Source organism: Semicossyphus pulcher, unplaced genomic scaffold (assembly GCF_022749685.1).
Source record: "Semicossyphus pulcher isolate SPU_LCO1_2020_fin unplaced genomic scaffold, fSemPul1.0.p SCAF_4, whole genome shotgun sequence".
In the NCBI taxonomy this organism is placed as follows: domain Eukaryota; kingdom Metazoa; phylum Chordata; class Actinopteri; order Labriformes; family Labridae; genus Semicossyphus; species Semicossyphus pulcher.
Genome location: NW_027211715.1, coordinates 4982218 through 5007218, shown reverse-complemented (window position 1 = coordinate 5007218; position 25001 = coordinate 4982218). Strand labels below are relative to the sequence as shown.

The 25001-nt window shown below is 39.6% G+C and overlaps 2 protein-coding genes across 2 annotated transcripts; both read left to right on the top strand.

Annotated features, from left to right (window-relative positions):
- The first annotated feature begins 3298 nt into the window (after positions 1 to 3298).
- Positions 3299 to 21283, top strand: inpp5d (inositol polyphosphate-5-phosphatase D). Its single transcript, XM_069679926.1, has 27 exons — positions 3299 to 3851; positions 4350 to 4413; positions 6614 to 6749; positions 6855 to 6999; positions 8593 to 8733; positions 8819 to 8909; positions 8994 to 9071; positions 9177 to 9254; positions 9359 to 9482; positions 11401 to 11507; positions 11763 to 11865; positions 11951 to 12147; positions 12225 to 12342; positions 12872 to 12968; positions 14951 to 15089; positions 15316 to 15424; positions 15552 to 15640; positions 15878 to 15959; positions 17102 to 17191; positions 17295 to 17405; positions 17498 to 17577; positions 17662 to 17749; positions 17830 to 17976; positions 18899 to 18962; positions 19049 to 19243; positions 19364 to 19809; positions 19902 to 21283. Exons 1-27 carry the CDS (start codon positions 3712 to 3714, stop codon positions 19940 to 19942), a joined length of 3300 nt encoding a protein of 1099 aa, XP_069536027.1. The 5' UTR covers positions 3299 to 3711; the 3' UTR covers positions 19943 to 21283.
- Positions 21284 to 22581: 1298 nt separating this feature from the next.
- On the top strand, positions 22582 to 24977 carry smx5. Its single transcript, XM_069680398.1, has 5 exons — positions 22582 to 22628; positions 22839 to 22906; positions 23362 to 23392; positions 23517 to 23576; positions 24406 to 24977. The coding sequence occupies exons 1-5, from the start codon at positions 22626 to 22628 to the stop codon at positions 24529 to 24531; spliced, it is 288 nt and encodes a 95-aa protein (XP_069536499.1). The 5' UTR covers positions 22582 to 22625; the 3' UTR covers positions 24532 to 24977.
- Positions 24978 to 25001: the final 24 nt, after the last annotated feature.

Below are 25001 nucleotides of genomic sequence, written 5' to 3'. Positions count from 1 at the left end.
GTAAGAATGATGGAACTTGAGCTAAAGGACTGTTGGATGTATTTCCAACACCAACTCTCGATTGACTGTTGCCTTTGCCCGACAGAAGGCTTCACCTCATTCCAAAATGTGGTTAATGTTTCCCTTGTAGAACCCTTAGCTTGAATTTAAAGCCCAGTTCCAGTATCCATCCTGCACCGTATTCACTGAACCCTCACAGACTTTAACTGACATCACCTGCCCTGCCAACACGTCCAAGTGGGGTTCACATGGACTTTAGCTGGGTTAGGTGGGCTTCAACTTGTTATGGCCTCAGAGTTTAAGTGGGTCAATGTTTGGGCCCACATTTGCAACCCGGGAGAAAATACACGGACAAGAAATGGGTATACCATTTAGTTAGCGGGCACAGGTATTGGATTGGTCCCAAATGGACTACATTCTAACCCTCACAAACCCATTTGGTACTCCATGGAAACTGAGGACCAACTTTGCCCCAGTTTGGTAGCACTGTGCATCCCATTTGGCCCTGTTACCTGGACAGGTGAATTCTGTGTCCAGTAAAGTATGAGACTCACATTCAACAAATCCTTTCATGTATGTTTTTTCATTTATTACTCCTAAAATTCCAATGTCATCGTGTTGTGATTTATGCATGAACTGTGGGTTATCATGAGGAAATGAAGAAAGTTGCCATCTTACAGATAGTGTGCATAAAGAGCTCAGAAAGCCAACCCAGAGGACCCTCAAACTCCAGCCCTCATCGTAACAATGGATATTGGAACTGGGCCAAAATGTTGGCTGTATTGGTGCCACCACACCTGCTGAAATCTTCAGAAAAAGTGTGTCTAAAAAGGCACAGAAAATTTGTCTTGGATATGAGGCAGAAAAATACACAAAATGCCAAATTAAATATTTAACTGCCTCTGCTCTTTTTTGGGGGTAAAATGGGCCTACCATCCCCGAGCTCTGGATGGTAGGCAAAAATAAAGTTCCCAGAAGCTTCCTGCGGATGCTGGAAAATAATTTGTGTCAAACACTAAATGATCAAACATGTATATAGTCAACTTTTAATGTATATTCCCTGTTACTTTTTTGTATCAAATTTGATGAATACTTATTTGTTAGCTTTCATATCCTTTTTAACTACAGTGTTTTTAGCTCTGTGAGTAACAACGTTGATCAGTTGGTTGCTCCACCATGTTCTGATTATATAATTCAGCAACTAATGACAAGATTGACATCAAGTTGTAGATATTCATGATATACATTTGAATTTTGTTTTCTGACACAGCACTTACCCACAAGGATACTGTGTTTAGTGCAAATATGCAAATGTTTATATGCTTACCATAGACTGTATAAATTTGGCAGAAGTGGAAGTAGCCTCTTGGTTTCAAAGTGAAGTCAGCGCAGAAGCTCTTTTGTTATTTTAAATGTCTCACTTGATTTATCGCCTTAGTAAACATTTTCCAAATAACTCTCATTGCTAGTTTCAAGTCTTCTCTAATGTAGCGTGATCATTTTGTATATTTTGCTCCTTTTTAAAGTGAAATAGAGGATAAAGTATGTAGTGCTTTCTTTTACTGTAACACAACAGTGTTTTTAGCCACACTAGCAGCAACGCTCTAAGGATGGCAGTATGGTCTGTTTGTTGGGTCACCACTTTGGTGCCCATGGTAGATGTCATACATGCTTAATGTCAGCATGTTAGCATTGTTGTTGTGAGCATGTTAGCATGCTAATGCCAGTATTTAGCTTATAGCACAACTGTGCCTCAGTACAGCCACACAGAACTGCTTGCAGTCTAAAATAGACGATAAAATATGTTGTGCTTAGGGATGTGGCTACCTGTGATGGACAAGTCACAGCCACAGCAAACTATTAACCAGGATAGAGAAGTAGCATATCCATTCTCTCATCCAATGGATGACGCCACTATGACTACTTCCACTTCTTATATAGGCTACAGTGTATGCTGCTAATGCACTAAACTAAGACGGTGTGGATGGTAGGACAGTACATGATAAAAACAAATGGTGCTTTCTTTTACTGTAACACGACAGTGTTTTTAGCCACACTAGCAGCAAAGCTCTAAGGATGACAGCATGTTTGTTGTTCACCACTTTGGTGCCCATGGTAGACGTAATACATGCTCAACATCAGCATGTTAGCATTGTTGTTGTGAGCATGTTAGCATGCTAATGCCAGTATTTAGCTTATAGCACAACTGTGCCTCAGTACAGCCACACAGAGCTGCTGGCAGACTCTTAGTCCTGTTTTGAGGTCTATTTTTAAATACATGTTGGCTGATTTTTAATGACTTTTAAAGACTTGTATAAATCGCTTGGAGACACCAGTAGCATGTTTACTTTGCTTGTGCTTGACAAATCTTCATTGTACATATATGCATCATTACCTAGCTCCCTATTTCTCCTATGCTATGCATTTATTGTTTTATTGCACTATTGCATGATAAATTATTAATCCTTTTTTTTCTCTGAGTCAGTTTTTCAAAATGTCATCTGCATTAAAACGTGATACTTTACATAAAAAGACATGATTCTTACAGATGTGACATGTTCTTTTGGTAAATCTGGCTTCAGGTTGTAAATAAGAAACACTTACTTTTTAATCACAAAGACTCTGCAGAGAAAATATTAAAAAAAATTAAAAAAACTGCATGGATCTTCTTTGTATTAATGTCTGCTTATCAGTACTGTTATATAAAAGTGTTTCCTTACTCAGCATTACAAGTGTTGTCATTTGAAAGCAAAAGTATGATTTCATGTCCTCTGTGCATGAGATAATGTCTTACTGTTACTGTATGTCTGAGACCGTGAAAGTGGATAACCTATTTCAAGCGCGGACAGAAACCTCCGAGGCTGCGTTGACTTGTCACTGTGTAGTTCTCTTTTTGTGTCATGTGACCTGTGCTGTGGTTTGTGAGCAGCTTATTTTCCTCCTCTTATTTCTGCAAGACTTCCTGTCCATCACATGAACATGGCAAGCCCATTCTAAAGTTGTATTTCCTGAATGTATATACATGTTAGAAAATACCCCAGCTCTATTGATTTATATTAGACCGTTAAACAACTTTAATCACACTAAGATGGGGTCTTCTTGGGGAATATGAGTGCTTGTTTTAGCCCTGATAAAAGGACAAAGATGATAGTAGCATTAAAATCCACCTGGAAACCAAATGAGGCTTCTTATACTTTTGAAACATGCAAAGTTTTCAGTTCATTCTTTCATTGCAACTAGTTAGAATCCTAATATTGGCACTCGGTTGTTACTTCCCCTTTTCACTTTCAATTTACATGTTCACAAATGGCGTCACTGTTTCCTACACATTAACTAGAAGATGTACAGAAACTACACAGCTACTTTTGGTTAATAATTAAAGTAGTGTAATCAAGATTTATACCCAGCAAGCACAAGTCTGTGTTTCACTCACAGCTCTGTGGATCTGTCATGTAACAGGCAGAGCTGAGGCAGCAGGGCCCTCCTCTCTGAACTGAAATGAGGAAGTTCAGAGTCGAGGTAGAAGTAGCTTCCTTTTACAGCATTCATAGTCAGAGGGTGAACAAGTGAAAGAAAGGACTTAATAAGTACGCAACATGAAATGATGAAAATAGCCCGAAAGAAAAACTACTAGAGTCGACTTTGGTTTGCAGGAATCTAGTTTGAGAGCAGATGCAAAACTCCTGAGCTCGGACTCTAGTGAGAAACAGGATGCCAAGTTATCAGCCTTGGTGTCATGGCAATATAACCCGATCCAAAGCTGAGGATCTACTTTCCAAAGCAGCCAGAGATGGAAGCTTCCTTATCCGGGACAGTGAGTCCATACAGGGAGCGTATGCCCTCTGTGTTCTGTAAGTACACATACCTTGTTTCTAACACACATGACAGCTCATTTTGATGCAGTTTCACACATTGAGAAACCATTCTTGTTCCTTGTTAGAATATTTAGTTTTCATAACATGCATTATGAGTTGTGTGTGATCCTAACTGACGGAGGAAAAGCTGTAAAAACGTGGCTGTGTACTAAATGTTGCATTATGTTTAAGAACAAATACTCCATCATCATTGTGTTACATTAAATACAGCACATTTTAAAGTACACGCTTGTCCATCTGTTTCTCCATGTATCATAACATTTTTGTACGTATGAACTGCAACACAAGATCAGTTCCTCTTTATTTGCATACTGTGCTGCCACAAAGCAACACCCTTTGCCCTCTGCAGCGCGTACATTTTTCATGGGTTAACGTTTAAATTGGTTCCATGTATGGTTCCAATGGAGAGCATGTGGAATAAAACATGTCGTATTCCACTGACAGACTATTTGCATTTTATTATTTCAACCACAGATACCAGAACTGTGTATACACATACAGAATCCTGCCAAATGAGGATAGGAAGCTCTCTGTCCAGGTGGGTCGACAGATTCATTTCTATGGTTGTAGAAATGTTCAAACACTATTTCTCCTCTGTTATACAACTAAATGATGGTACATAGATAGTTTTATTGATGCACCTGCTGAATTTAAACCTGCTGTATATTCAGACATGTTTGTACCAGCTGTTCATTTGCCTGCAGTAACACTACAATGCTAAAGACATAGTTTGAGGGATAGCGTTGTCACTTGGTCGCCATTCATTGGTTGGTCTGACAGTCAGTCCAGCTCAACCATTACTGACAGGATTTCCGTATGAATTTGTAGATACGTTCATAGTCCCCAGAGGATGATCCTTACTAGCTCCTGAGACCCAGCGGATTATCCTTTAGTACCTCCAGGAGATTAATTCTTGTGGTTTAAAGTGAAAGTATCAACAACCAGTAGCCTCATTATTTAGCCGACAGCCATTCTTGCTACCCCCCAGGTAAATGGTTCTATTTGGTGAACCTCTAAATGTGATCCATATTCAGATCAAATTTTCAGTGTGTCCTTTACTTTGCTTTATGACTAAATACTAAATAATGACATCATCTGCCTCAGCGGTACTTTATGTTTAGAATCAGAGTCACGTTTATTAAGTAGGTTTACACATACAAGGAATTTGTTTTGTTGTTTTTGTGCAGAAAAATTAACACAGAACTAGAATAAGTGAAAGCTATTAAACAGTAGTACTCATATGGTCAGGGCACTTAAATAGAATAAGATAAAAATAGGCATTAAGAATAAAAATATAAAAACCAATACGTATCATACAAAATCTGTAAAAACAGATGTGCAGGATATTTGTGAGTGCAAAACGCTTACAGTATAAAATTAAAAATAGTGCAATGTGAACAGACAATATAAGTCGATATAAGTGCAGTGTAATGCATTGAGTCTGGTTTGGAGTTTAGTGCTAATTAGTATTATTAGCATGCTAGCACACTAAATTCAAATATATACCTGTTTAGCATGAGCTTGTAAACATTGTACTTGTGAGAATGTTAGCATTAGCATTAAGCTCCGAAATCAATTTAACATTGAACTCTTTTTCTCATAAATGAATGATGATTCAGACGATTAGATTAGATCAGATTTGATTGGTTTAACCTTTACTGTCTCCTTTACTAGACATTTGTATTGGGCATTTGAGAGAACACAGTAGTTACTCAACTGTAGTTAACCTGAAGTATCACACACAGATTTAAATTACCAGAACATACAAACCAAGAACATTCATAAAGGCCTACATATTAGGTTAATTACAACAATATATTGCTCAGTTCCTAACGATGGCTGACAAAGCTAAAAAGCTGAATGTGGACTTCCTTCAATTACTGTATGATGATGCAACACAGCCTTTCGATTGGCAAGGGCTTTGTTGACACGATGAGCTCCGTTAGACCAAAGCAGGGATTTTTGTTACTATAAATACTGATTACATGTGTGTGTCTAAAAAATGCCTTATTAAGGTTTAAACTACAGGGCAAACCAAGCTCTGGCAGCAAAGTGTGACTGTATGAGCTGAAAGCACGAAGAAGGCCTTTGGCTGAGGTAGAAACTAAGGTGATTGTAGGGAGGGAACAACAAAAGCAAGGGTGACAGATCAGAGAATGCTTATATATCTGTCTGTTGTTACTCTTGGTATATAACTAAGTTAGGAATGTTTTTTAGAAGAACTAAATCCTAAGCTGGTTTCACTGAAGGAAGTGAAACCTGCTTGTCCTTGTGAGTTATTATTTTAACATATAATTGAGTCATCAGCATATAATCAAAGATGATATGGAAACATGTAAATTTACCAGAAGAAAGTGCCCATATATTTGTGACTAAGTTTCTGATAAATGGTATTTATGTTTGGAGGAAGTACAGGCACGATAACTATTTGACATGACCCAGTCACCGCGAGTTTCGGAAAGTTTAAAAGTTTTGGATATGAGCTGGTTTGTCACTGTGTAGCTCTCCTTCAGTGTCAAAACCACGGGAGAAGCAGAAGAATGCAGCTTTAGTCTGTGGGGAGAAACCACTGATGGTGAAAGTAGACGTCTCTGACATCACATGGGAAGTTAGAGTTAAAACTGTGTCACCTGATTTACTAACAACAATAGAGTTCTTCCAGAATAACAGGCCCACATGATGGTTTAGCTCTGCTGAGGTCTGAGAGGATGATGTGTCTGCTGTGATCTGCTCTTCAGGCATCTGAAGGAGTTCCTATCAGGTTCTTCTCCATGCTGCCTGAGCTGGTGGAGGCTTATTACAATCCCAACATGGGTCTGGTCACACACTTGCAGTACCCTGTCCAGAGGGAGGAGGACTACGAGGAGGAGCCAGGTCAAACAACTTCTCTCCATATGAATGGTGGATTTGATATAAAAACAAACAGTACTGTCAGAAGTTAAGAAATTCCTAAACATCCCACGTGTCTTTGTCCTGCAGAATCCAGTAATCTCCCTCCAGAGCTTCCACCCAGGAACTTTGCGGCCAATGATGTGAAAGACAGCGACCCCAGGTCTTCTGAACAGGGCTGCAAGTCCTTATCAGAAACCTACCTGATGAGACTGCAGCATATGGATCTATCCACGTAGGGTCACATTTGATTTAATGTAGACCAGTTTTTGGAAAAGAGCTAAAGATAGACAGGAAATATGGGGAAGAAAGAGTGGGGTTGACATGCACTGAAGGATTCAAGATGTTTATTGCCACTCCGGTTATACAAGTACAATCATGTGAAATACTTATGCTGGGACGCTCTGTTTAGAAAGGGTTTGTATTAAATATAGAGACATAAAATAGAATTTAAAAAAAAAATTAAATTTAAATAAAATAAGTAAACAGTAACAAAATAATCGTTTTGTGAGGGTATTGCACAGGGGGTTGAATTGCACTTGTCTTGTTTTATTTATTTAAAAGTCTGATGGCCTGGTGGTCAGTCTGCTGGTGTGTGCCTTCAGGGACCTGTACCCCCGACCTTAGGGCAGCAGGGAGAAGGTACAGGGCCAAGGACCACATTCCAACCCAGGGTTGATGTTGCTTACCGGCACCGCCTGCAATTTAACAACACACAGGCAAATCCACGAAAAAACAGCTAATTAAGAAAATGTCTTCAATCAATTTCACAAAACGTGCACATTTAGGAAATGTGCTGCACAACCAAATTCCAAAACAAGACCAAGTTCTGCAACACGACCAAACTCTGCAGGATGACCAAATTCCACAGCACTACCAAATTCCCAAACTAAACTCTATAACATCATGAAATTCCACAGCACAACCAAATTTTGCACAACTACCAACATACACATGCTACCATATTCAGCAACACCACCAAATTCCACAACACAATCCCATTCCAAATAGATACCTAATACGCAAAATGCCAGTTTTGTTTACTTGCATGTGTTTTCCTATATTACAGTGTATTAAGCTGTCTGTGTTACTTACAGTAGGTTGGATCTCTGATAATACAATGGCAGTGTACAGTAGTGCTGTCAAAGTGGGCCAAAAATGACCTTTGATTATTCCTTGTAAAAAAAATGTTCTAACTATTCTAATATCTATTTCTGCACATTATGTCACAGAGGGCATTCCAATACAACGAGAGTCAAACTTACATGCAAATATATTTTTATTCAAACATAAACATGCCTTTTAAAAGATCAACAAAGGCTTCCTGTCTGCAAAATAAACAAACAAAATAATGAGGTTACCGTAGAGCAGACATTCAGCGCTCAGAGCGAGCTGCGCTCTGACAGGTATATTTATTTAAAAAATCAACATGTCTTTTAAAAAAGAACACCTTCCTATTCCTGTCTGTTATGCTGGGATTTGAACTCTCCGCCATCATTACCACACGCCACATGATTGTTGTATTAGCTCGTTTCAGCTAGCCTAAAGTTGATCATAGTATAAAGTGATGTTGTGATGCATTCAAAGATGCTCCGTAAATCAACACGCTAACAAATATTAATTTTATAAACCAAATATCCGTTTTTTGATACAATTTGGTTACATATTCGAATTTAGAATATTCATTGACAGCCCTAGTATACAGTGTGTACAATGCAATAGTTCCTGTAAATATGTAAATTGTTTTGTCATTCAATGATTGAAGCTAACCAATGTCTGCTAATGGGATAAAATAGTGCTTACAGAATGCTGTGCTACATATTTGTAGAGTACCAGAGGAGCATCAACTGGCCATCCAAGAATACTTCAGGACCGCAATCTGCTTGGATGCTGAACAAATCCAGAATGGTTACCCCACCCTCCCTGGACTAAAGAAGCTAACGATGGCAATCTGCAAGAATTTAAACAGGTATGGCTACCAGTCAACAGAATATGGGACATAAATGACAATGTGTAGGGCTGATTTAACGAACCTCTGACCTTTATGGAGACAGTGAAATTTCCCGCATCCTGCCAGCTCTGGACGTCTTCCACAGGGCGTTGGACCAACAGCTCTCTCCAGGGATTGGACATCTTCCAAAACAAGTGTGTGGCAAATTTGATCCACTGCAGCTTTATCAATTCACAAAAACAGTCACTATCAGCATGTGTTATTTCCTCTATTTTCAGATGTCTGCCGATTCAGGTCAGTTTGTGTCCTTTAGGCTTGAGCAACTGACAAAGCTGCTCTACTCAATAGAGGATAAGGTAAAATACCCGACTAATTCTACTGTAACATGAACGGCCTTTGTGAGCGGCATACCAGCAGATGATGTTCAGAATGCCAAGTAACTCTTTCATTTCTTTTCTCAGGCGAAAAGTTCAGTTTTTGAGTCTGTTGGATTCGATGGAGGTCACAGGAAATCACTCATACCGCCTGCCACGTTTGAGGTGATCCATTATTTACTTATGCTTTTACAATGGAGGAACACAAAATGATTTAAAACGTCTGGAAGGTTGCAGATGTTTTGAACAGTTTCCTCTTTCACTCGCAGGTCAAGCAAGATTCTCTGGGTATTTCCACAAAGATGTTCCTGAAAGTGGATGTTGAAAGCGGGAAGCTCTACTTTAAGAAGTCGAAAGATGGGCCTGAAGACAAATACTTTGTGCACAACAAAAGTATGAAATCATATCGCTCTGTAACCTCACTCCTTTGTATTTTTAGCCAGGCTAAACATGTGGCTGTAGTGATGAGTCTGTAAGTTTGTTAGTCCACTGCTTTGGTCCAGACTCAAATCTGAATCTCAACAGTTATCGGATGGATTTCAGATGCCCCCCAGAGCATGACTCCTGCTGACCTTGGTTAGGCCCTTAGTTTTGCTCTAGTGCTCAATCAGGACATTTTAGTACTATACTCAGTTCAGACTTTCCGTGCCTTGTGTTAGCCTGCTTACATGCTACACCAAGGTAAATATAAGACCTGGGGCCTATACTACGAAGCGAGTTCAGCATACCCAGGGTCTCTTTTCCTGATCTGGCTTCACTTAACCTGACAAAGGATACCGAGCTGAGCAGTCAAACAGCGCTGGTTATCAACTCGATAAGTCAACCCAGGGTTTCTATGAGCGTGTTCACATAAAGGGGCGTTGTTTGGAGCAAACGACCAATCTAAACACGGGCAAGTCTGCCCATCGGCATATTTTACAAACTCAGCAAACTATCATTTTACAAAGATATGAAAAAATCACACATAATCCAGACAAAAATCCACTCAACTGCAGCTGCTGAATGCAGGACGGACAAATAACTAAAAAACGCAGACTGTGTAGATGAGCAAATATAATAATATCGCCTCCCCATCATTAGAGTACCATATATTTATTATAACACTTACAGTATGTATTACATTAGATTAATACGTTGCACGGGTGTATTTTTGCTGCGTTAGTGACAGATCTAGACCTTATTCTCTCAGCCCAGCCGTATCAGACGGACCCATGGAGCAAATAAAAAATAAACAGCCTACAAAACCACAATTTAAAGCTTAATTTATAATGTTATGAGTACAAAAGTACGCAAGGCTTCATTGTTTTTATCAGTCTCTGTTGTAGATGTACATCAGTAAAGCACGATGAATATCTTTCATGAATATATTTCATAAAATCAGACGGTAAAGTGGAAGAGTTTACCTCTCTCCCTCCTCCCTCTCACGATCAGCTCACAGAGCTCCTGAATCAAGAGACCTGATTGGTCAGTAGGTGGTGATGAGTTCAGGTTGATCTCTTATCTCGGTGTTCAGCATAAGTTACCATGGTGATCTACCCCTGGTAAGAAGTAAACCAGCTTCGTAGTGCTGAAAACTCGGAGTTAACCCTGAAGTTACCTCGGTAACCCCAAATCCTGATTCGTAGTGTACATGCCTGCTCTACATCACCATGTTTACTGTCACGGTGAGCACCTTGGTATGCTGACGTTAGCATGTAGTTTAATGAGTGTTCTTGTACCGTGCCTATACTTCTTGAGTCTCATTTACTCTGTATGGTTTCTCGACTCAGCTTGACAAGTCCCTCTGGATACCAAGTACATTTCTCGACTTTGTTTCAGATCACAACCCTTCAGTGTAGATGGGATCCTTAGCTGGCTGTCATAGCGAAGCCTGTTGAAACTGTCTTGACACCAGCTTTAAAATAATTAAATTAATAATACCTTGGTCATTAAAATATTGTAGTGGGTGTTTGTAAAGTGGTATGTTTCTCTTACCAGCTTTGCAGATTCAACCATGTGTTGATTTTGTCTACCAAGTGTTTCCTCTACATGCCAGTGCAGGATGTCCTGTGTCACACAAGTGAAGATTGTAGTAGTCATTCTCTTTTAATTACCAGTGGTCTGCAGTGTTTTGACTCAACCTTTTATTATCAGGCCAACTTGCTGGAACTTCGACAGAGGTGATACAAAATAATGACCAGCTATATTCAATACTTTTGACAATTAAACATCAAAAATCAAAGATCAGAAGCAAGTCAAGTTGCGTAGACTAGAGCCATACCATGCAGTGGAAAAAGGCATTTCATCGTAATGTACTCTGATCACTTTTCAGTCCTGCAGTTGGTGAAATCCCAGAAAATGCACGCCAAGCTGGCCATCGCAGTGGAGACCGAGAAAGAGAAGATTCTGCGTAAAGAGTTTGTGTTTGAAAACACGAAGGTAACAAACAGCTGACTAACTGCTTTTTCCTACCTTAACTTTAGGCCTCTGAAGCTTCAATCAATTCTTTATCCATATTGATAAATATTCATTGATCGAATTTAACAGTGCCCTGGCTACATTAGCATGTATTTTTATTAGCATCAAACCCACAAGAAGATATGTTATCAAGTTTCCATTCACATACAGTTCATGAGCTTTAATGTTTTTATGCATTTGTAACCAAAAATCATGTTTTTAAATATGTGTCACCAGAAAAGGGAGGGCTTTTGCCAACTTCTTCAACAAATGAAGAACAAACACTCCGAAAAGCTGGAGCCAGACATGATCACAGTGTTTGTTGGCACCTGGAACATGGGTAACAAAACATCCTAAATGTTTCAATAGATTAGAATGAATGACAATGTAACATGACTGTAAAATACTTCTCCATAAACCTACAGGAAATGCCGGTACTCCCCACAACATCAACTCCTGGTTTCAGTGTAAGGGCCAGGGGAAGACACGAGACGACACCGCCGATCACATCCCGCATGATTTCTACGTCATCGGGACTCAGGAGGATCCTCTGAGTGAGAGGGAGTTGTCGGATACAGTGAAAGGTGCCCTGAGGAACATCACCAACATCAGCTTTAAACAAGTGAGTGACTTTGACAAAGAAACAGCTGAATGCGGGGGCAGAGCTGTTTTATCATTGTATTATCTTCTAATCTCCAGGTGGCGGTCCACACTCTGTGGAACATTCGGATCATCGTCCTGGCCAAACCCGAGCACGAAAACAGGATCTCCCACGTTTTCTCCGACAGTGTGAAGACGGGGATCGCCAACACTCTGGGTAAGCAGTTTCACTTTTCCACAAACCTACGGAAGCCCTAAGCGGACATGCATCCATACACTGGATTTACTCCGTTTTCCTGTGATAACGAGTCATTTCCGGTTGGTCAAGATCTCGACTTATTTATCTCGTTATCTTGAGATAACAGATTTGCGCCACCGTAACGTCTGATGATCATAAAGCGCATCCCCAGAGCTGCAAAAACACAAAACAAACATAGAGACAGGCTTAACTTACATCATGAGTGTGGGCAATGGCACACGGCATGTCCTGCTCTGTAATATCACAGTGACCAGCCGATTGTTTTGCTTTATAGGCCGCCAGAAAATGATCACGTTATCTCGAGATAACAAGATAAATAAGTCGAAATCTCAAGAAAACAACCGTAAGTTTGCTCGTTATCACAGGAAAACAGAGTAAATAAAATGTCCGTACGCTACCATACAAACCACTCATGATGTGTCATAAAATGTCACTGTACAGTTACTCATCAGAGCTCACTGTGAGGTTTTGCTTGTTGGTTCTGTAGGTAACAAGGGAGCAGTGGGAGTCTCCTTCATGTTCAACGGGACATCTTTTGGCTTCGTCAACAGTCACCTGACCTCTGGAAGTGAGAAGAAGCTCAGGTGAGAAACAGATAACACATTACATTGAGAAGTTACTTCATATGAGGAGCTGGTTTAGCTCATGTTGGTAGAGCAGGTGCTCCATGTGCAGAGGCCACAGTCCTCGACGCAGCGGCTGCAGGCTCCACTCCCGCCCTCGGCCCTCTGCTGACATCCCCCACTCTCTTCTCCCCATACTTCCTGTCTCTCTTCAGCTGTCATATCTAATAAATGGCTGCATAAATCCATATGGGAGAACAGAAGAGTTGTTAAAAGGAATAGAATAATTTGCTAGTTTGCACTGAATAATGAGCTTCTGAGGCAGGGACATTTTAACCCCGTGTTTTGTTTCTCAGGCTACAAACAGTCTGTTATTATTTGTAGTCGAGGTTGTTGGAGTCGTACACAGGCCGATCAGGAAGGACAATTTGAGCACTTCATTTGATTGAGTAAATTTTGCCCAATGTTCTGAGTGTTCCACCCAATGTTCTAAATTTAACAACTATGATACACGAAAATAAATTAGGTAAATTCTACTCAACGTTTCTCATTACATTACACAACTAATTACTTAATAAAAATGAGTAATAATAGCTTTTCACGCTCACGTCTACGGGCAATTAAGAGTCACCCATGAACCCAACGAGCATGTCTTTGGACTGTGAAGACCGGAGTACCCGGAGGGAACTCGCGCATGCACGGGGAGAACATGCAAACTCGAGCCCACTTCGTCGGTACCGGGATTCAAACCAGGACCCTTTTAGTTGTGAGGGGACACGCTAACCACTGCATCCTTTTGGGAAATCATGATGCTCAAATAAAAATAAATTAAAATCAACAACATGAGCCTGCTCGTGTTCATTTACTGACTAATGTTTAGGAAGTCAGCCAGTGCAACCGCCAAGAGAGGGCTACAAATTTAACCTTGTTGTCATATACAGACATGCCGGTTACAAATCGTCTGTTATATCTAACTAATAAATAAATAAACACTTCATTCTATGATACACAGCAAAACAGGAATCTTAACTTCAACCCCGACGGCACACAGACTCTGGCGAACACCAATTAATCCAACCCTGACCTGCAGCCCAGAACAAACCTGCAGTCCAGGCCCGATATCTTTGGTTGCAATTGTTGCTGTTAACAATTAGGTAATGCAGGTGAACTTAACTCATCACTGTATTTCACTTGCCGACTTATATACTTTTATTATCATTTACACAATTTGCAAGGATTTTATTTACTACCCTCAAAGATCCTTTTTTACCGTGCTATGAATGGTGCTTTATAAATAAACTTGCCTCACCTTTTACCTTCAGTCAGTGTGAAAAAAGAGGGAAAACCTTTAGTGCTTTAAAACTTTAAACAGTTCAAGCTTGAGAAGTTCTTGTTGGTCTTTGCCCCACATCTGAAAGATACCGATAACAAGCGTGATGAATTCCATCCTTATATGTTTTAGTTAGAGTGATATAAATGTGTATTACAATTTAATTCTGATATGAGGTGCATTAAGGTAGTGGTGCATCACCTCACAGACTGCTGAAGGTTTCCTATAGCAACCTACGACAGTAAGGGGAAGCCTTTTAGAAACCTCAAGATCAAGAGACAGAAACTGTCTGCAGAGCAGAGCAGTAGCACTTTCACATGAATTGTGTGCATCAGTCCTCAAAACATTATATGTCCTTGTCCATAACCGATTTATTTAACCATGATTCAGATATATGCGTACATTCAGATGGGTAAAAACCTGACACTCCCTCTGTATTGCATATTTCAATATCAGCGGGCCCGGGATGAGGCTGCACATTTCCAGAAATCAACAATAACAGAAATATAAATGTGGTAAAATGTGTTCACATAGTTTTGTGACTTCACTGTGTAACCCTCCATGGTTTTGGAACCACAGCTCCCCCAAAAATAACACAATAAATATATGAAACACATTGTCATTCCTGAAATCACGTTTAATGTTGTTGCTCTGCTTTTTGCTGTCTTTGCAGACGCAATCAGAACTACACCAACATCCTGCGGTTCCTGAATCTGGGCGATAAGAAGCTCAATCCCTTCGACATCACGCATCGCTTCACCCACCTCTTCTGGCTCGGTGACTTGAACTACAGAGTTGAATTCCCATCTACAGTAAGTATTTTTACCTTATGTACAAATTAATTACCAATAATTGAGCTCCTGTTCTTATAATTTAGTCTGATAAGGATTTACAGATTCAAAAATGTATGATCTGTGTCTGTCTGAATTCGAGATCCAGCAGCACATTAAGTGAGTGGTGCATCAAAGTGTTGGTTGTCAGGTGTGTGAGCTCTCATCTGGAGGAAAAGTCACTTGTTTGCACTGCTTCCCTTCACAGGAAGCCGAGTACATTGTGACAAAGATCAAACAGCAGCAGTACCAGGAGCTGCTCAGTAAAGACCAGCTCAGCATGGAGAGGGATGATGGGAAGGTCTTCTTACATTTCGGTAAGCCTTGGTAGAATACTGATCAATACCAAAGTGTGTGTGATTTGTACTCACCTGATGCATCGGTAAACTGCCAGCATACATCAAGAATAAAGACCACGCCTTACTGATTTTATTTTGATTATAGATGAAGAGGAAATCACGTTCGCACCCACATATCGCTTTGAAAGAGACACGCGAGAGAAGTATGCCTACACCAAGGCCAAAGCCACAGGGGTGAGCTCAAGTGCAGTGTGATTTCTCTTGCCTGTATTCCACCTGTTATTCACATGAGAGCAGAAACCGTAAAGTAACTAAAGGTTTGAATAGAAATCTAAATGGACACAGAAACTGTTTTTTGCTAAAGGTGAAAGCAGCTTATCTACAGGCTCAATGTGACGGACTTCAGATCTCCTGTTTTATCCACCTGTTCTTTACACCAGTCGTGTCTGTATGATGCATTTCACTCCGCAGACAAAATACAATTTGCCCTCGTGGTGTGACCGAGTCCTGCGGAAGTCCTACCCTCTGGTCCATGTGGTCTGCCAAGCGTACGGTGAGTCATTCAGCAGACACTTTCGTCATGAGCACTTTAGCTTCTCATTTCTTATTTCGTCGACCGTGTGAAGAAAGAACTTTGTTTGTATGTGTTTATATATATATGTGCATATTTATATATATGTATGTGTGTGTGTGTGTGTTTTTTCCTAAGAAGACCATACTAGTGTATTATAATCATCAGTGTATAATAACATATATAATCTTTAATCTAATAAAACTAGCTGTTACCTTGTAGTTAATATAAAGCATGCAGTATTATTACAGATGCATCAACTTGGCTTTACTTGACACATACAGCGATAACTTTAACTTGTGATGCTGCAGGGACTATAATAGTATATGAGGTGTGAACAAGTAGTCTTGATGTATTTTAAGCATTCATTAGAAGCCACATCTATAATTTTATGATGTTTAATGTGATTTATATTATGTACAAATTCTTACATTTTATTTGTTTGTTTGTTTCTCGTTTTAAACAGTTTGTCTTTCCATATTTTTGGGATGGGGTATGAAAATGGGAAACATGCAAGTTTTTGTATTTTTGCATTTCATAATATAAATAATAACAATAAATAAAAGTGGTTGTGTTGTAGAAAATAGGGATTGAAATTATAATAAATATCTTCATTACAGTCCACTATGAAAGCCTCCATAAAGCTTGATGTGGTCTTGATGAAAGTGAAACTTACAATGAAATTCTAAAAAAATAACCCTCTAACGTTCAGTATGTCTCTAAACTTTTGAGATAGATGTTTAAGATGTTGTTATAGGGGCAATCCAACAATGGTTCACATGAATGATATATTTCCTATATTTCTTCATGCTTCTCTCTGTGTCAGAGCAACTGTAACTGTAATTTCCCCCCGAGGATACATTTCTAAAATAAGCTTTCTTGAGGTTCACATGTGAAAACGTTTGTGTAATGTTCTCTGTGGCTCTAAAGAGAGCTTTCTAAAGTCTGCAATAATTACCTCAAAGACGTCAACGAGCCTTCTAACAAAAAGATGAAGCTTGTGATGTGGAGACAGGCTTTTTTGTTTCATACGTCTTTAATGTGATGAGACATACTGTAGCTGGAGTTCCTATATATTGATGAGTTTAGCTACAGATTCAGTGAGCTAAACTTTCTAATTACAGGGTGCTCCAACGACATCATGACAAGTGACCACTCACCAGTCTTCGCCTCGTTTGAAGTTGGAGTGGCCTCGCAGTTTGTCTCCAAGCAGGGTATTAGCACCACCTACTGCACACTGCATGACTTTATGTTATCTGCACTAAAATCAGAGTTTGATGTTGTCCAATTATAAATATATCTATATTTATATTTCAGATCTAAACAGCGCACCTCAAGGAGGGATACAGATCATGAACGTTATGGCCACCTTGTTGACTAAATCAAAGACCAAGTTCTTCATTGAATATCATTCCAGCTGCTTGGAGAGTAAGTTTTGTCTGTATGATAAACAGTTATAATAGTAACAGTTATATAGGATGATAAAAAAATATATCTTGATTTCTCTAAATGTGTAACAGAAACAGTCAAGACTTCAGAGGGAGAAAACACGGAGCACACAGACGGGTCTATAAAAGTTTGGTTTGGAAACCAAGTTCAGGTAATATAGGAAGAGGCTTTTATTTTGAAAGAGGACGTGCTGTGGCTGTCAATCATCCTCTGTCTTCCTTCTGTCCTTCTCCAGCTGACACCGATCATCTCCGACCCAGAGTACCTGCTGGACCAGCACGTCCTCATCTGTGTGAAGTCTACAGACTGCGACGAGTCGTACGGTAATGAACGTACAAACAGTGTGACGCAGGTGCGTTACAATGAGCATCGCTGACAGTTTGCTGGTGTTTCATTCTGACAGGTGAGGGTTGTATTGCGCTGAGAGCTGCTCAGTTCTGCTACACAGAGTTTCAGATCACTCTGACTCACCACGGAGAGAAGACGGGCACTTTGACAGGGGGCATCCAGATACACACCTCTGAGGGCAAGCCCACTGAGAAGCTCTACGGTGAGTCTGGACATCTGCTCAGGACTTACAATTACTTTTGTTCTACTCATAGACTGTCTATAAAAGGTGGACGTAGCCACCGTGGTGTTTTCAAGCTTTAATTCAGTTTTATGAACTTTGCCATGTTGGTTTAATGAAAGCAGAAGTGACTATATTTGATCTAGAGAGTGGAGCTGTTGAGGAACAAAGGGGAGGTGAATTCTAAGTTATCGAAGTTATACAGCCAGTTACAAAAATTAACCATACAGAAAGCAATATTATATGTGCAATGTTTCCACTAAAAATTCTCCAAAAGGCACAAACACCACAAACATGGCTGAGATGTTGAATTTAGCAACTTCTAGGTGAGGCGACAGCGAGTAGGCATCTAGCAGCAACCACTTGTCTCTCAAAGTGGCAGAAAAATTCTGCTGTGAAGTTGGGCATTTTATATTGTGGCCAGCCTAAGGCAGAACGCTGCAGGAGCCGGATTTGTCAACAGAGCTGTCAATCATGAGGTCACACCCCCTTTTTACAGCATCAAATAACTAATTACAAGTAAACTTGTCAGAAAAATGAACACTTGGACATAAATCAGCATGATAATAACTAACTATAATGACAGAAACCATGTTTGAGAAAAATGTATTTGACGTGTATTTTGATTTTATAGTTTGACTCATGTCCCATCTGTTAACATGGAGGAGGCGGGCTTTATGACCTATACTGCAGCCAGTCAGCAGGGGGCGATAGAGAGGGTTTGGCCTCACTTTTAGGGAGCTGTCGTGTCGTCCATCTTTTTATACAGTCTATGGGACTGACTCATTGTTGGAGCCAGCCTCAAGTGGCCACTCAAGGAACTGCAGTTCTTGGCACCTCTACGTTAGCTTATTTTTAGCAGAGCTTCCACTTAGCATTAATGCCTATTTTACTCTGCTTTCAGATTTCATCAAAGTTGAAAAGGATGACCCCGTCACCTCAAAATGCAAAGGTGGAGACCAAAACAAGTAAGATATCTTTTTGCTTACAGCCTCATCAAATTGTCTCGCAAAATATCTTCCAGGTGGGATGATGATTGTCTTCTTTTTGACAGGTCTTCTGTCACCCATGCACATGATATTTCTAACCCCAATTACATGGGAGTGTCCTTCCAAAGGGGCAATGTGATAGATAAAGGGTGGAGTTACAGCATGCCACCAAAAAGCCTTCCGAACTCCGGGCAAGGGAGTAAAGAACCAAAGAAGGGCGGCCATGATTTGGGCTCCCGCAGTCCCACGGGAAAATCCACGTAAGTGCCTGTTACTGGTGCAATGTCACTCATCAATCTCAGGAGAACACATACTATAATCACCTGATATCATTTGTTGAAAATGAAAGAAAATTTACTGACTGATCCCTTGTTTTCTAGGGGTGAGGGCGAAAAGGTGTCAGAGATGTTTGACAACCCGTTATATGGTTCAATGAAATCACACAGTAGGGCAAAGGACCAAGACCATCAGCAGAAGGACCAACTCATACCTCCAGATCCGTTCTTTGCAAGCTCCAAACAAGCAGACGGAGACAATGATCGCCCCCCGGTGCCCACCCCACGCAACCGCTCCTTCACCTGCTCTGAGACAAAACCTCAGCCGCCAGCACCGATCACCCTGCATCCCTCGTTGTACAAGAAACCAGTGATGCCCTCACGCTCAGACGGAGGCATGGGGCTAAACCGGCCTCCTTTACCCTCCAAGTCTCGGCCAGGAGTCCCAGAGCCCCAGACCACCAAACCCAGGGACTACAGAGACAGCTCTGAGCTCCCCAGCAAACTCAGACTGCCAGCAAGGCCTGCCCAGCCACAGCCTCCCAAAGACAGTAAGGAACAATGTGATTCTCTAACACCAAGATTCATTATATTCCCCTCAGTATAAAACATATGATGATGCATGTTCTTTGTCTGTTTTTAGTGTATGCTGAAGTTCCCAAGGTTGGTCGCTCTGTGAAGTGAAACCAGGCTGCAGCACAGGTGTTACAGCTTCCTGCTAACATACACAGAAACAAGCTTCAGCCAGTCACTCCCTTCGCCAAACGTATCACTTTTAAAAGCGTCTACATTTTGGGGAACTTGCATTCAGTTGTTTGTGGACAGTAAGATGAGAAGAGAGGTACCAATACTGTATATGTATGCTAAATATGATACTACAGCCAGCTAGCTTAGCGTATTTACCAATGTATATATAGATGGAAGACGCGTCTCCATCTGCTCTCATTGTACAAAATTGATGCCAAAATAGCCCCTGTGATAGGCGCTGCCATCTTGCCATGGTGACGTCATGGTTACTGTAAAAACAAGATCCTGCACGCCGACGTATTTAGGCAGACGTTCACGTTTCTGGAAAGTTCAATGACTGTAGTGTTAGTGTTAGTTACGTCTCCTCTCGCCGTTCCTCCTCTACTCTGCTACTCGGGAACAGAACGCTGCAGGAGCCAAATTTGTCAACAGAGCTGTCAATCATGAGGCCACACCCCCTTTTTATAGCATCAAATAACTAATTAAAAGTAAACTTGTCAGAAAAATTTACACTTGGACGTAAATCAGCATGATAAGAACTAACTATAATGACAGAAACCATGTTTGAGAAAAATGTATCTGACGGGTATTTTGATTTTATAGTTTGACTCATGTCCCATCTGTTAACATGGAGGAGGCGGGCTTTATGACCTATACTGCAGCCAGTCAGCAGGGGGCGATAGAGAGGGTTTGGACTCACTTTTAGGGAGCTGTCATGTCGTCCATCTTTTTATACAGTCTATGGTATAGACTGGTAACAGATGAAACAGCTGTCCAAAAGTGATAAACAATCCGGCCAACAGCACCTCTTAGATGCTCATGAAGCTTAATGCTAAGCTAAGCTAACTGCCTCGTTGCAGTAGCTTCACGTATCTTTTTCCAATACTGATTTTTCAACATATATAATAAAGATATAGAACTTGAAGGAGATTTATGTACCATTGTTAAAATCTTCTCATGTCAGTTTTTCCCCTTGTTGTGAAATCATTCTTCTTCATGGGCAATGATGCAGTATGTTACATATTTAACACCCATGAGCAGCACATATCAAATATCACTGCACCCCACTTAAAAACATAAGTCATATTTCAGACTTAATTCCTGCTAAGCTCGCATTAAAAAGTAAATATGGAATTACATTGAATAATTCTGTTACATTTCATGTAGATTTGAACACTTTAAAGTAGCTAATGAATGTTTACCGCTCAGTGTTATCTTGCACTGACATGAAGATGCCTTGAAGATGTACAATAAATGCTCAATAAAATCAAATAATAAGACTTTGTTTTTCACCTCGTGACAGTCGTTGCCTGTGAAACCAAATTAAACACCTTTTTTCAGTCATTTGCTTCCATCTGCTGTCGAGCTAAAGTACTGCATGAAGAGAATAAAATGTCACCCAAGCTTGTTAAAATGTGTGTTATGTATGCCATAAATATGTAATATTATAGATATAAGATATGTTTTGACTTGATTTACTAGGACCCTCCCCTTACCACTTGTAGTCCAGCCAGCAGATCTGTCTCCTCCAAGAGGTCAAAAGATCAGTCACAGAGATCATGGGATGAAAGAGGACATCTACATTCACTCACAAACTTTTATTGAATTTATTTCAGCTGTCACTCAAGGCGTTCCTGTTTTTACTCGGTTACTTTTTGATTGACTTGTTGAAGTTATTGAGATTCAGAAAGTTTTATTTGATATGGATTGGATTGTCCCAAATCTGACTGCATAACCGCTGAAGATTGACATTGACTCATGTAAGGGGACAGAAGCTAAAAAGGTTGTGATGAACAAGTCTATGGGCTTTTAGCGGACATTTTGACTTCTAACAGGAAGAAAAGCACAAGTGTTAATAATAACTTTAACAATGATTCTGTTATTTTCAGGCCTGAGAAAGGCCTTGCAGTCACCAAGCATACAACCACAACCCTGAAATGTAAGCAGCTAAATGGAATACAGCCAGCATTAATGCTTCTATAAACACCTGCCCTCTTCCTATTGTGATGTGCTAAAATGTCTTCTGTGAAAAAGACCTATAGTTTTGATTCTGTGTCTTAAGACTCTTTTCTGGAAGAAAAAAAATCAATTGACAACAAAGGATATAAAACAAGACCAATTTAATTCAATTCAATGGCTTCATAAGACAAAAAAGGATCATAAAGAACATTTTTTCCAAAGCAACAAAGCACAATTTGGTCAAGTATTGCAAAGAAAAACAAAACTAGCAAACAAAAAACATATCACAACTTTTTTTTATAAAAATATTAAATATCTGCACTATACAACATTAAATTTTAAAAAGTTATAAGTATATCAATCTCAGGGGGAAAAAAGATAAACAGATAAAATGAGAGAGAGGGTTAACTAATGTTAACAAAGAGTGAAGGGAGTGAAGGTACAAAGTTTTATGGTCGCACTGTTCATTTAACAAACTACAGTTAACTTTTTTCCAGCTCATGAGTTCAAAATGTTGTTCACATCTGCGAACATTGAACGTGCCTTTGGCTCCCCCAAGTGGAACTGTTGAGTAATTACATCTTGCTCAGTCGCAGTGATTCTACGCAGCGTGATACGTCATCAACGTCAGACGCGCCACTACAAGAAACCAACAGCAATAATGGTACGAAATCACGTTTAATGTATTAATTTGTTTTCAACTTTTCTTTAAATCTCTGACTTGAACATTTAATGAAAGCCTTTATTGTTCCTATGTCATTGATTGGGTTTATGTGGATTAGTTTGCTTACTATTAGCTATCTGCAGCCCGTTTGTATCGTGTTCGACATTTAGCCCGCCGCTAACGTTAGCTTCATTCTGTTCTGTGTTTCAGCTTTTCTACTCGTTTTTCAAGTCGCTGGTGGGCAAGGATGTAGTGGTGGAGCTCAAAAACGACCTGAGGTGAGTTTATTTTTCGTTAAAATTAGCAACTTTTTAACAGTGCAAGACGTAGCCTCCATTATTTAGCTAGCTGAGTTACAAGTCTGTGCTGTTTAGTGCTAACAGGGCTTAAAAATACATGTCTTTACTTTAACTTTTGACGTTTAAAGTTAAATTAGACAAAGTGACTGAATAATAAAACACATTCTTGTCTTTTTACTTGCAGTACAAAGTAATCCAAACAGTTTACAATTCAATGTAGTACACAGTAGAGGCTCAAAAATAACTACAGATTTGAATGAACTTTCTGTGGCAGCATTTATTGCACTGTTGTGTATTTTAATATATAACATTGATTTCTGCTATATTGCCCAACAACTGTATTCAGCGACCAATAGTTCACAATCATCCTCTTTTTGCTTTTTTATATCCATAAAACCCTGTAATAATCTTTACCCTAACATCTGTCTCTTCAGCATCTGTGGAACACTTCATTCTGTTGACCAGGTTGGAAATAATGATTTATTTTTCTTACTTTAAATGAAAGACCATTCACTTTGACATTTTCTATTTGACTGTCTGTCTATGACTTAATGTTTTAATATTACATTTCTTTGCTTGTGCGTTTCAGTACTTGAATATCAAGCTCACAGACATCAGTGTCACTGATCCAGAGAAATATCCACACATGGTAGGTTCATCTGACCGGCACAAGTTCAGCTCTTAGGACGTCGGTCTTAACCCTGTTTTGGTTTGAGTTCTTGCATATCCTGGGCCCAATTTAATATTGTTTTATCAGCTTTAAACTTGAATCCAAACTTTTCAGTTACTTTTTTTTGAGGTTTCAGAAGTCTGCTACAGAAAATAATATATTACTCTGAGCACCGCTGTAAAACACGGCCAAAAAATGTGTATTGTTTTTTGGTCAAATGCCAAATAAGTTAAATACCAAATACACACACTTATACACTTATACACTTATACACCTTTGTTTGCGTTGAGGTTTCCCAGGATCAAATAGAAACTTGATTTAAAGGACGTCTTGTCCATCTTTCATGTATGGAACATATTTTCCATATATGAGGGAGTACATATTGGTTCTACATGTTACATAAAATCTGTGTTGTATTTGCTGTACTGCAAATACTTAATTGTTCTTTGTGCATGTTGCACCTTCAATAAATATGCACGCTGAGTTTGTATCTCAGGAAAGCATTACCACCTTAATACTTCACCTTAATACCTTTTATAGATTTTTGATTCAAGGAAAAGGTTAATTTTGCTATTTAAATATTATACTATTATAACACTTGTACCCCAGTCATTTTAAAAGGAAAGACCACCTCAACAAAACACCCGCTAAAGTTGGAAAAAATGAAAAATGCCACTACTGTTGTAAGCTTTCTGAAGAAATATTATCACACAGAGTCTGTGTTGCTTAAAGCTTTTGTCAGCATCTCCAACACTTAGAATGATGAGCATCCTCAAACCCCGCCATGTCTTGTATTCATTTTCTCCAGCTGTCTGTGAAAAACTGTTTCATCCGCGGATCTGTGGTCCGGTACGTTCAGCTGCCTGCCGATGAGGTGGACACGCAGCTCCTGCAAGATGCTGCACGAAAAGAAGCCATGCAGCAGAAGCAGTGATCGGCCTGCAGGATGGGGTTCAGTAAGGGTTCAGGGTATGGGGTTGGGGTGGCAGGGTGGGATGTTTTTTTGACCTTGAGTATTGGGAAGTTTAAGTTCTGAGTTAATTTCATTTAAAAGGATACAGTTTGTGCAGCTTTTGTAATTGAGCCATATTGGTAATTTTCCTGTAATTTCACAGAGGATTTAATTGCATTCCAAACATCAGTGATCAATAATTTGCAAAACAGTTATTATTGGAAATGGTCTTTACCCCACCGGCTGTTCCGGAGGCTTCTTTTGTAAAATCTCTTGTTTTGTTTTTTAAAGTGATACCACTAAGTACATTTTGAGCTCGGAGAAGGTAAAGATCTGTTTAAGTTTCTGTTGGAAAAGGAATGTTGCTTCTCTTTCAAATTTACGACTGTTTTTTTCACTTCAAAAATAAAAAAAGTATTTTATTTATATTTTGATCCTGTAATTGTCTTTTT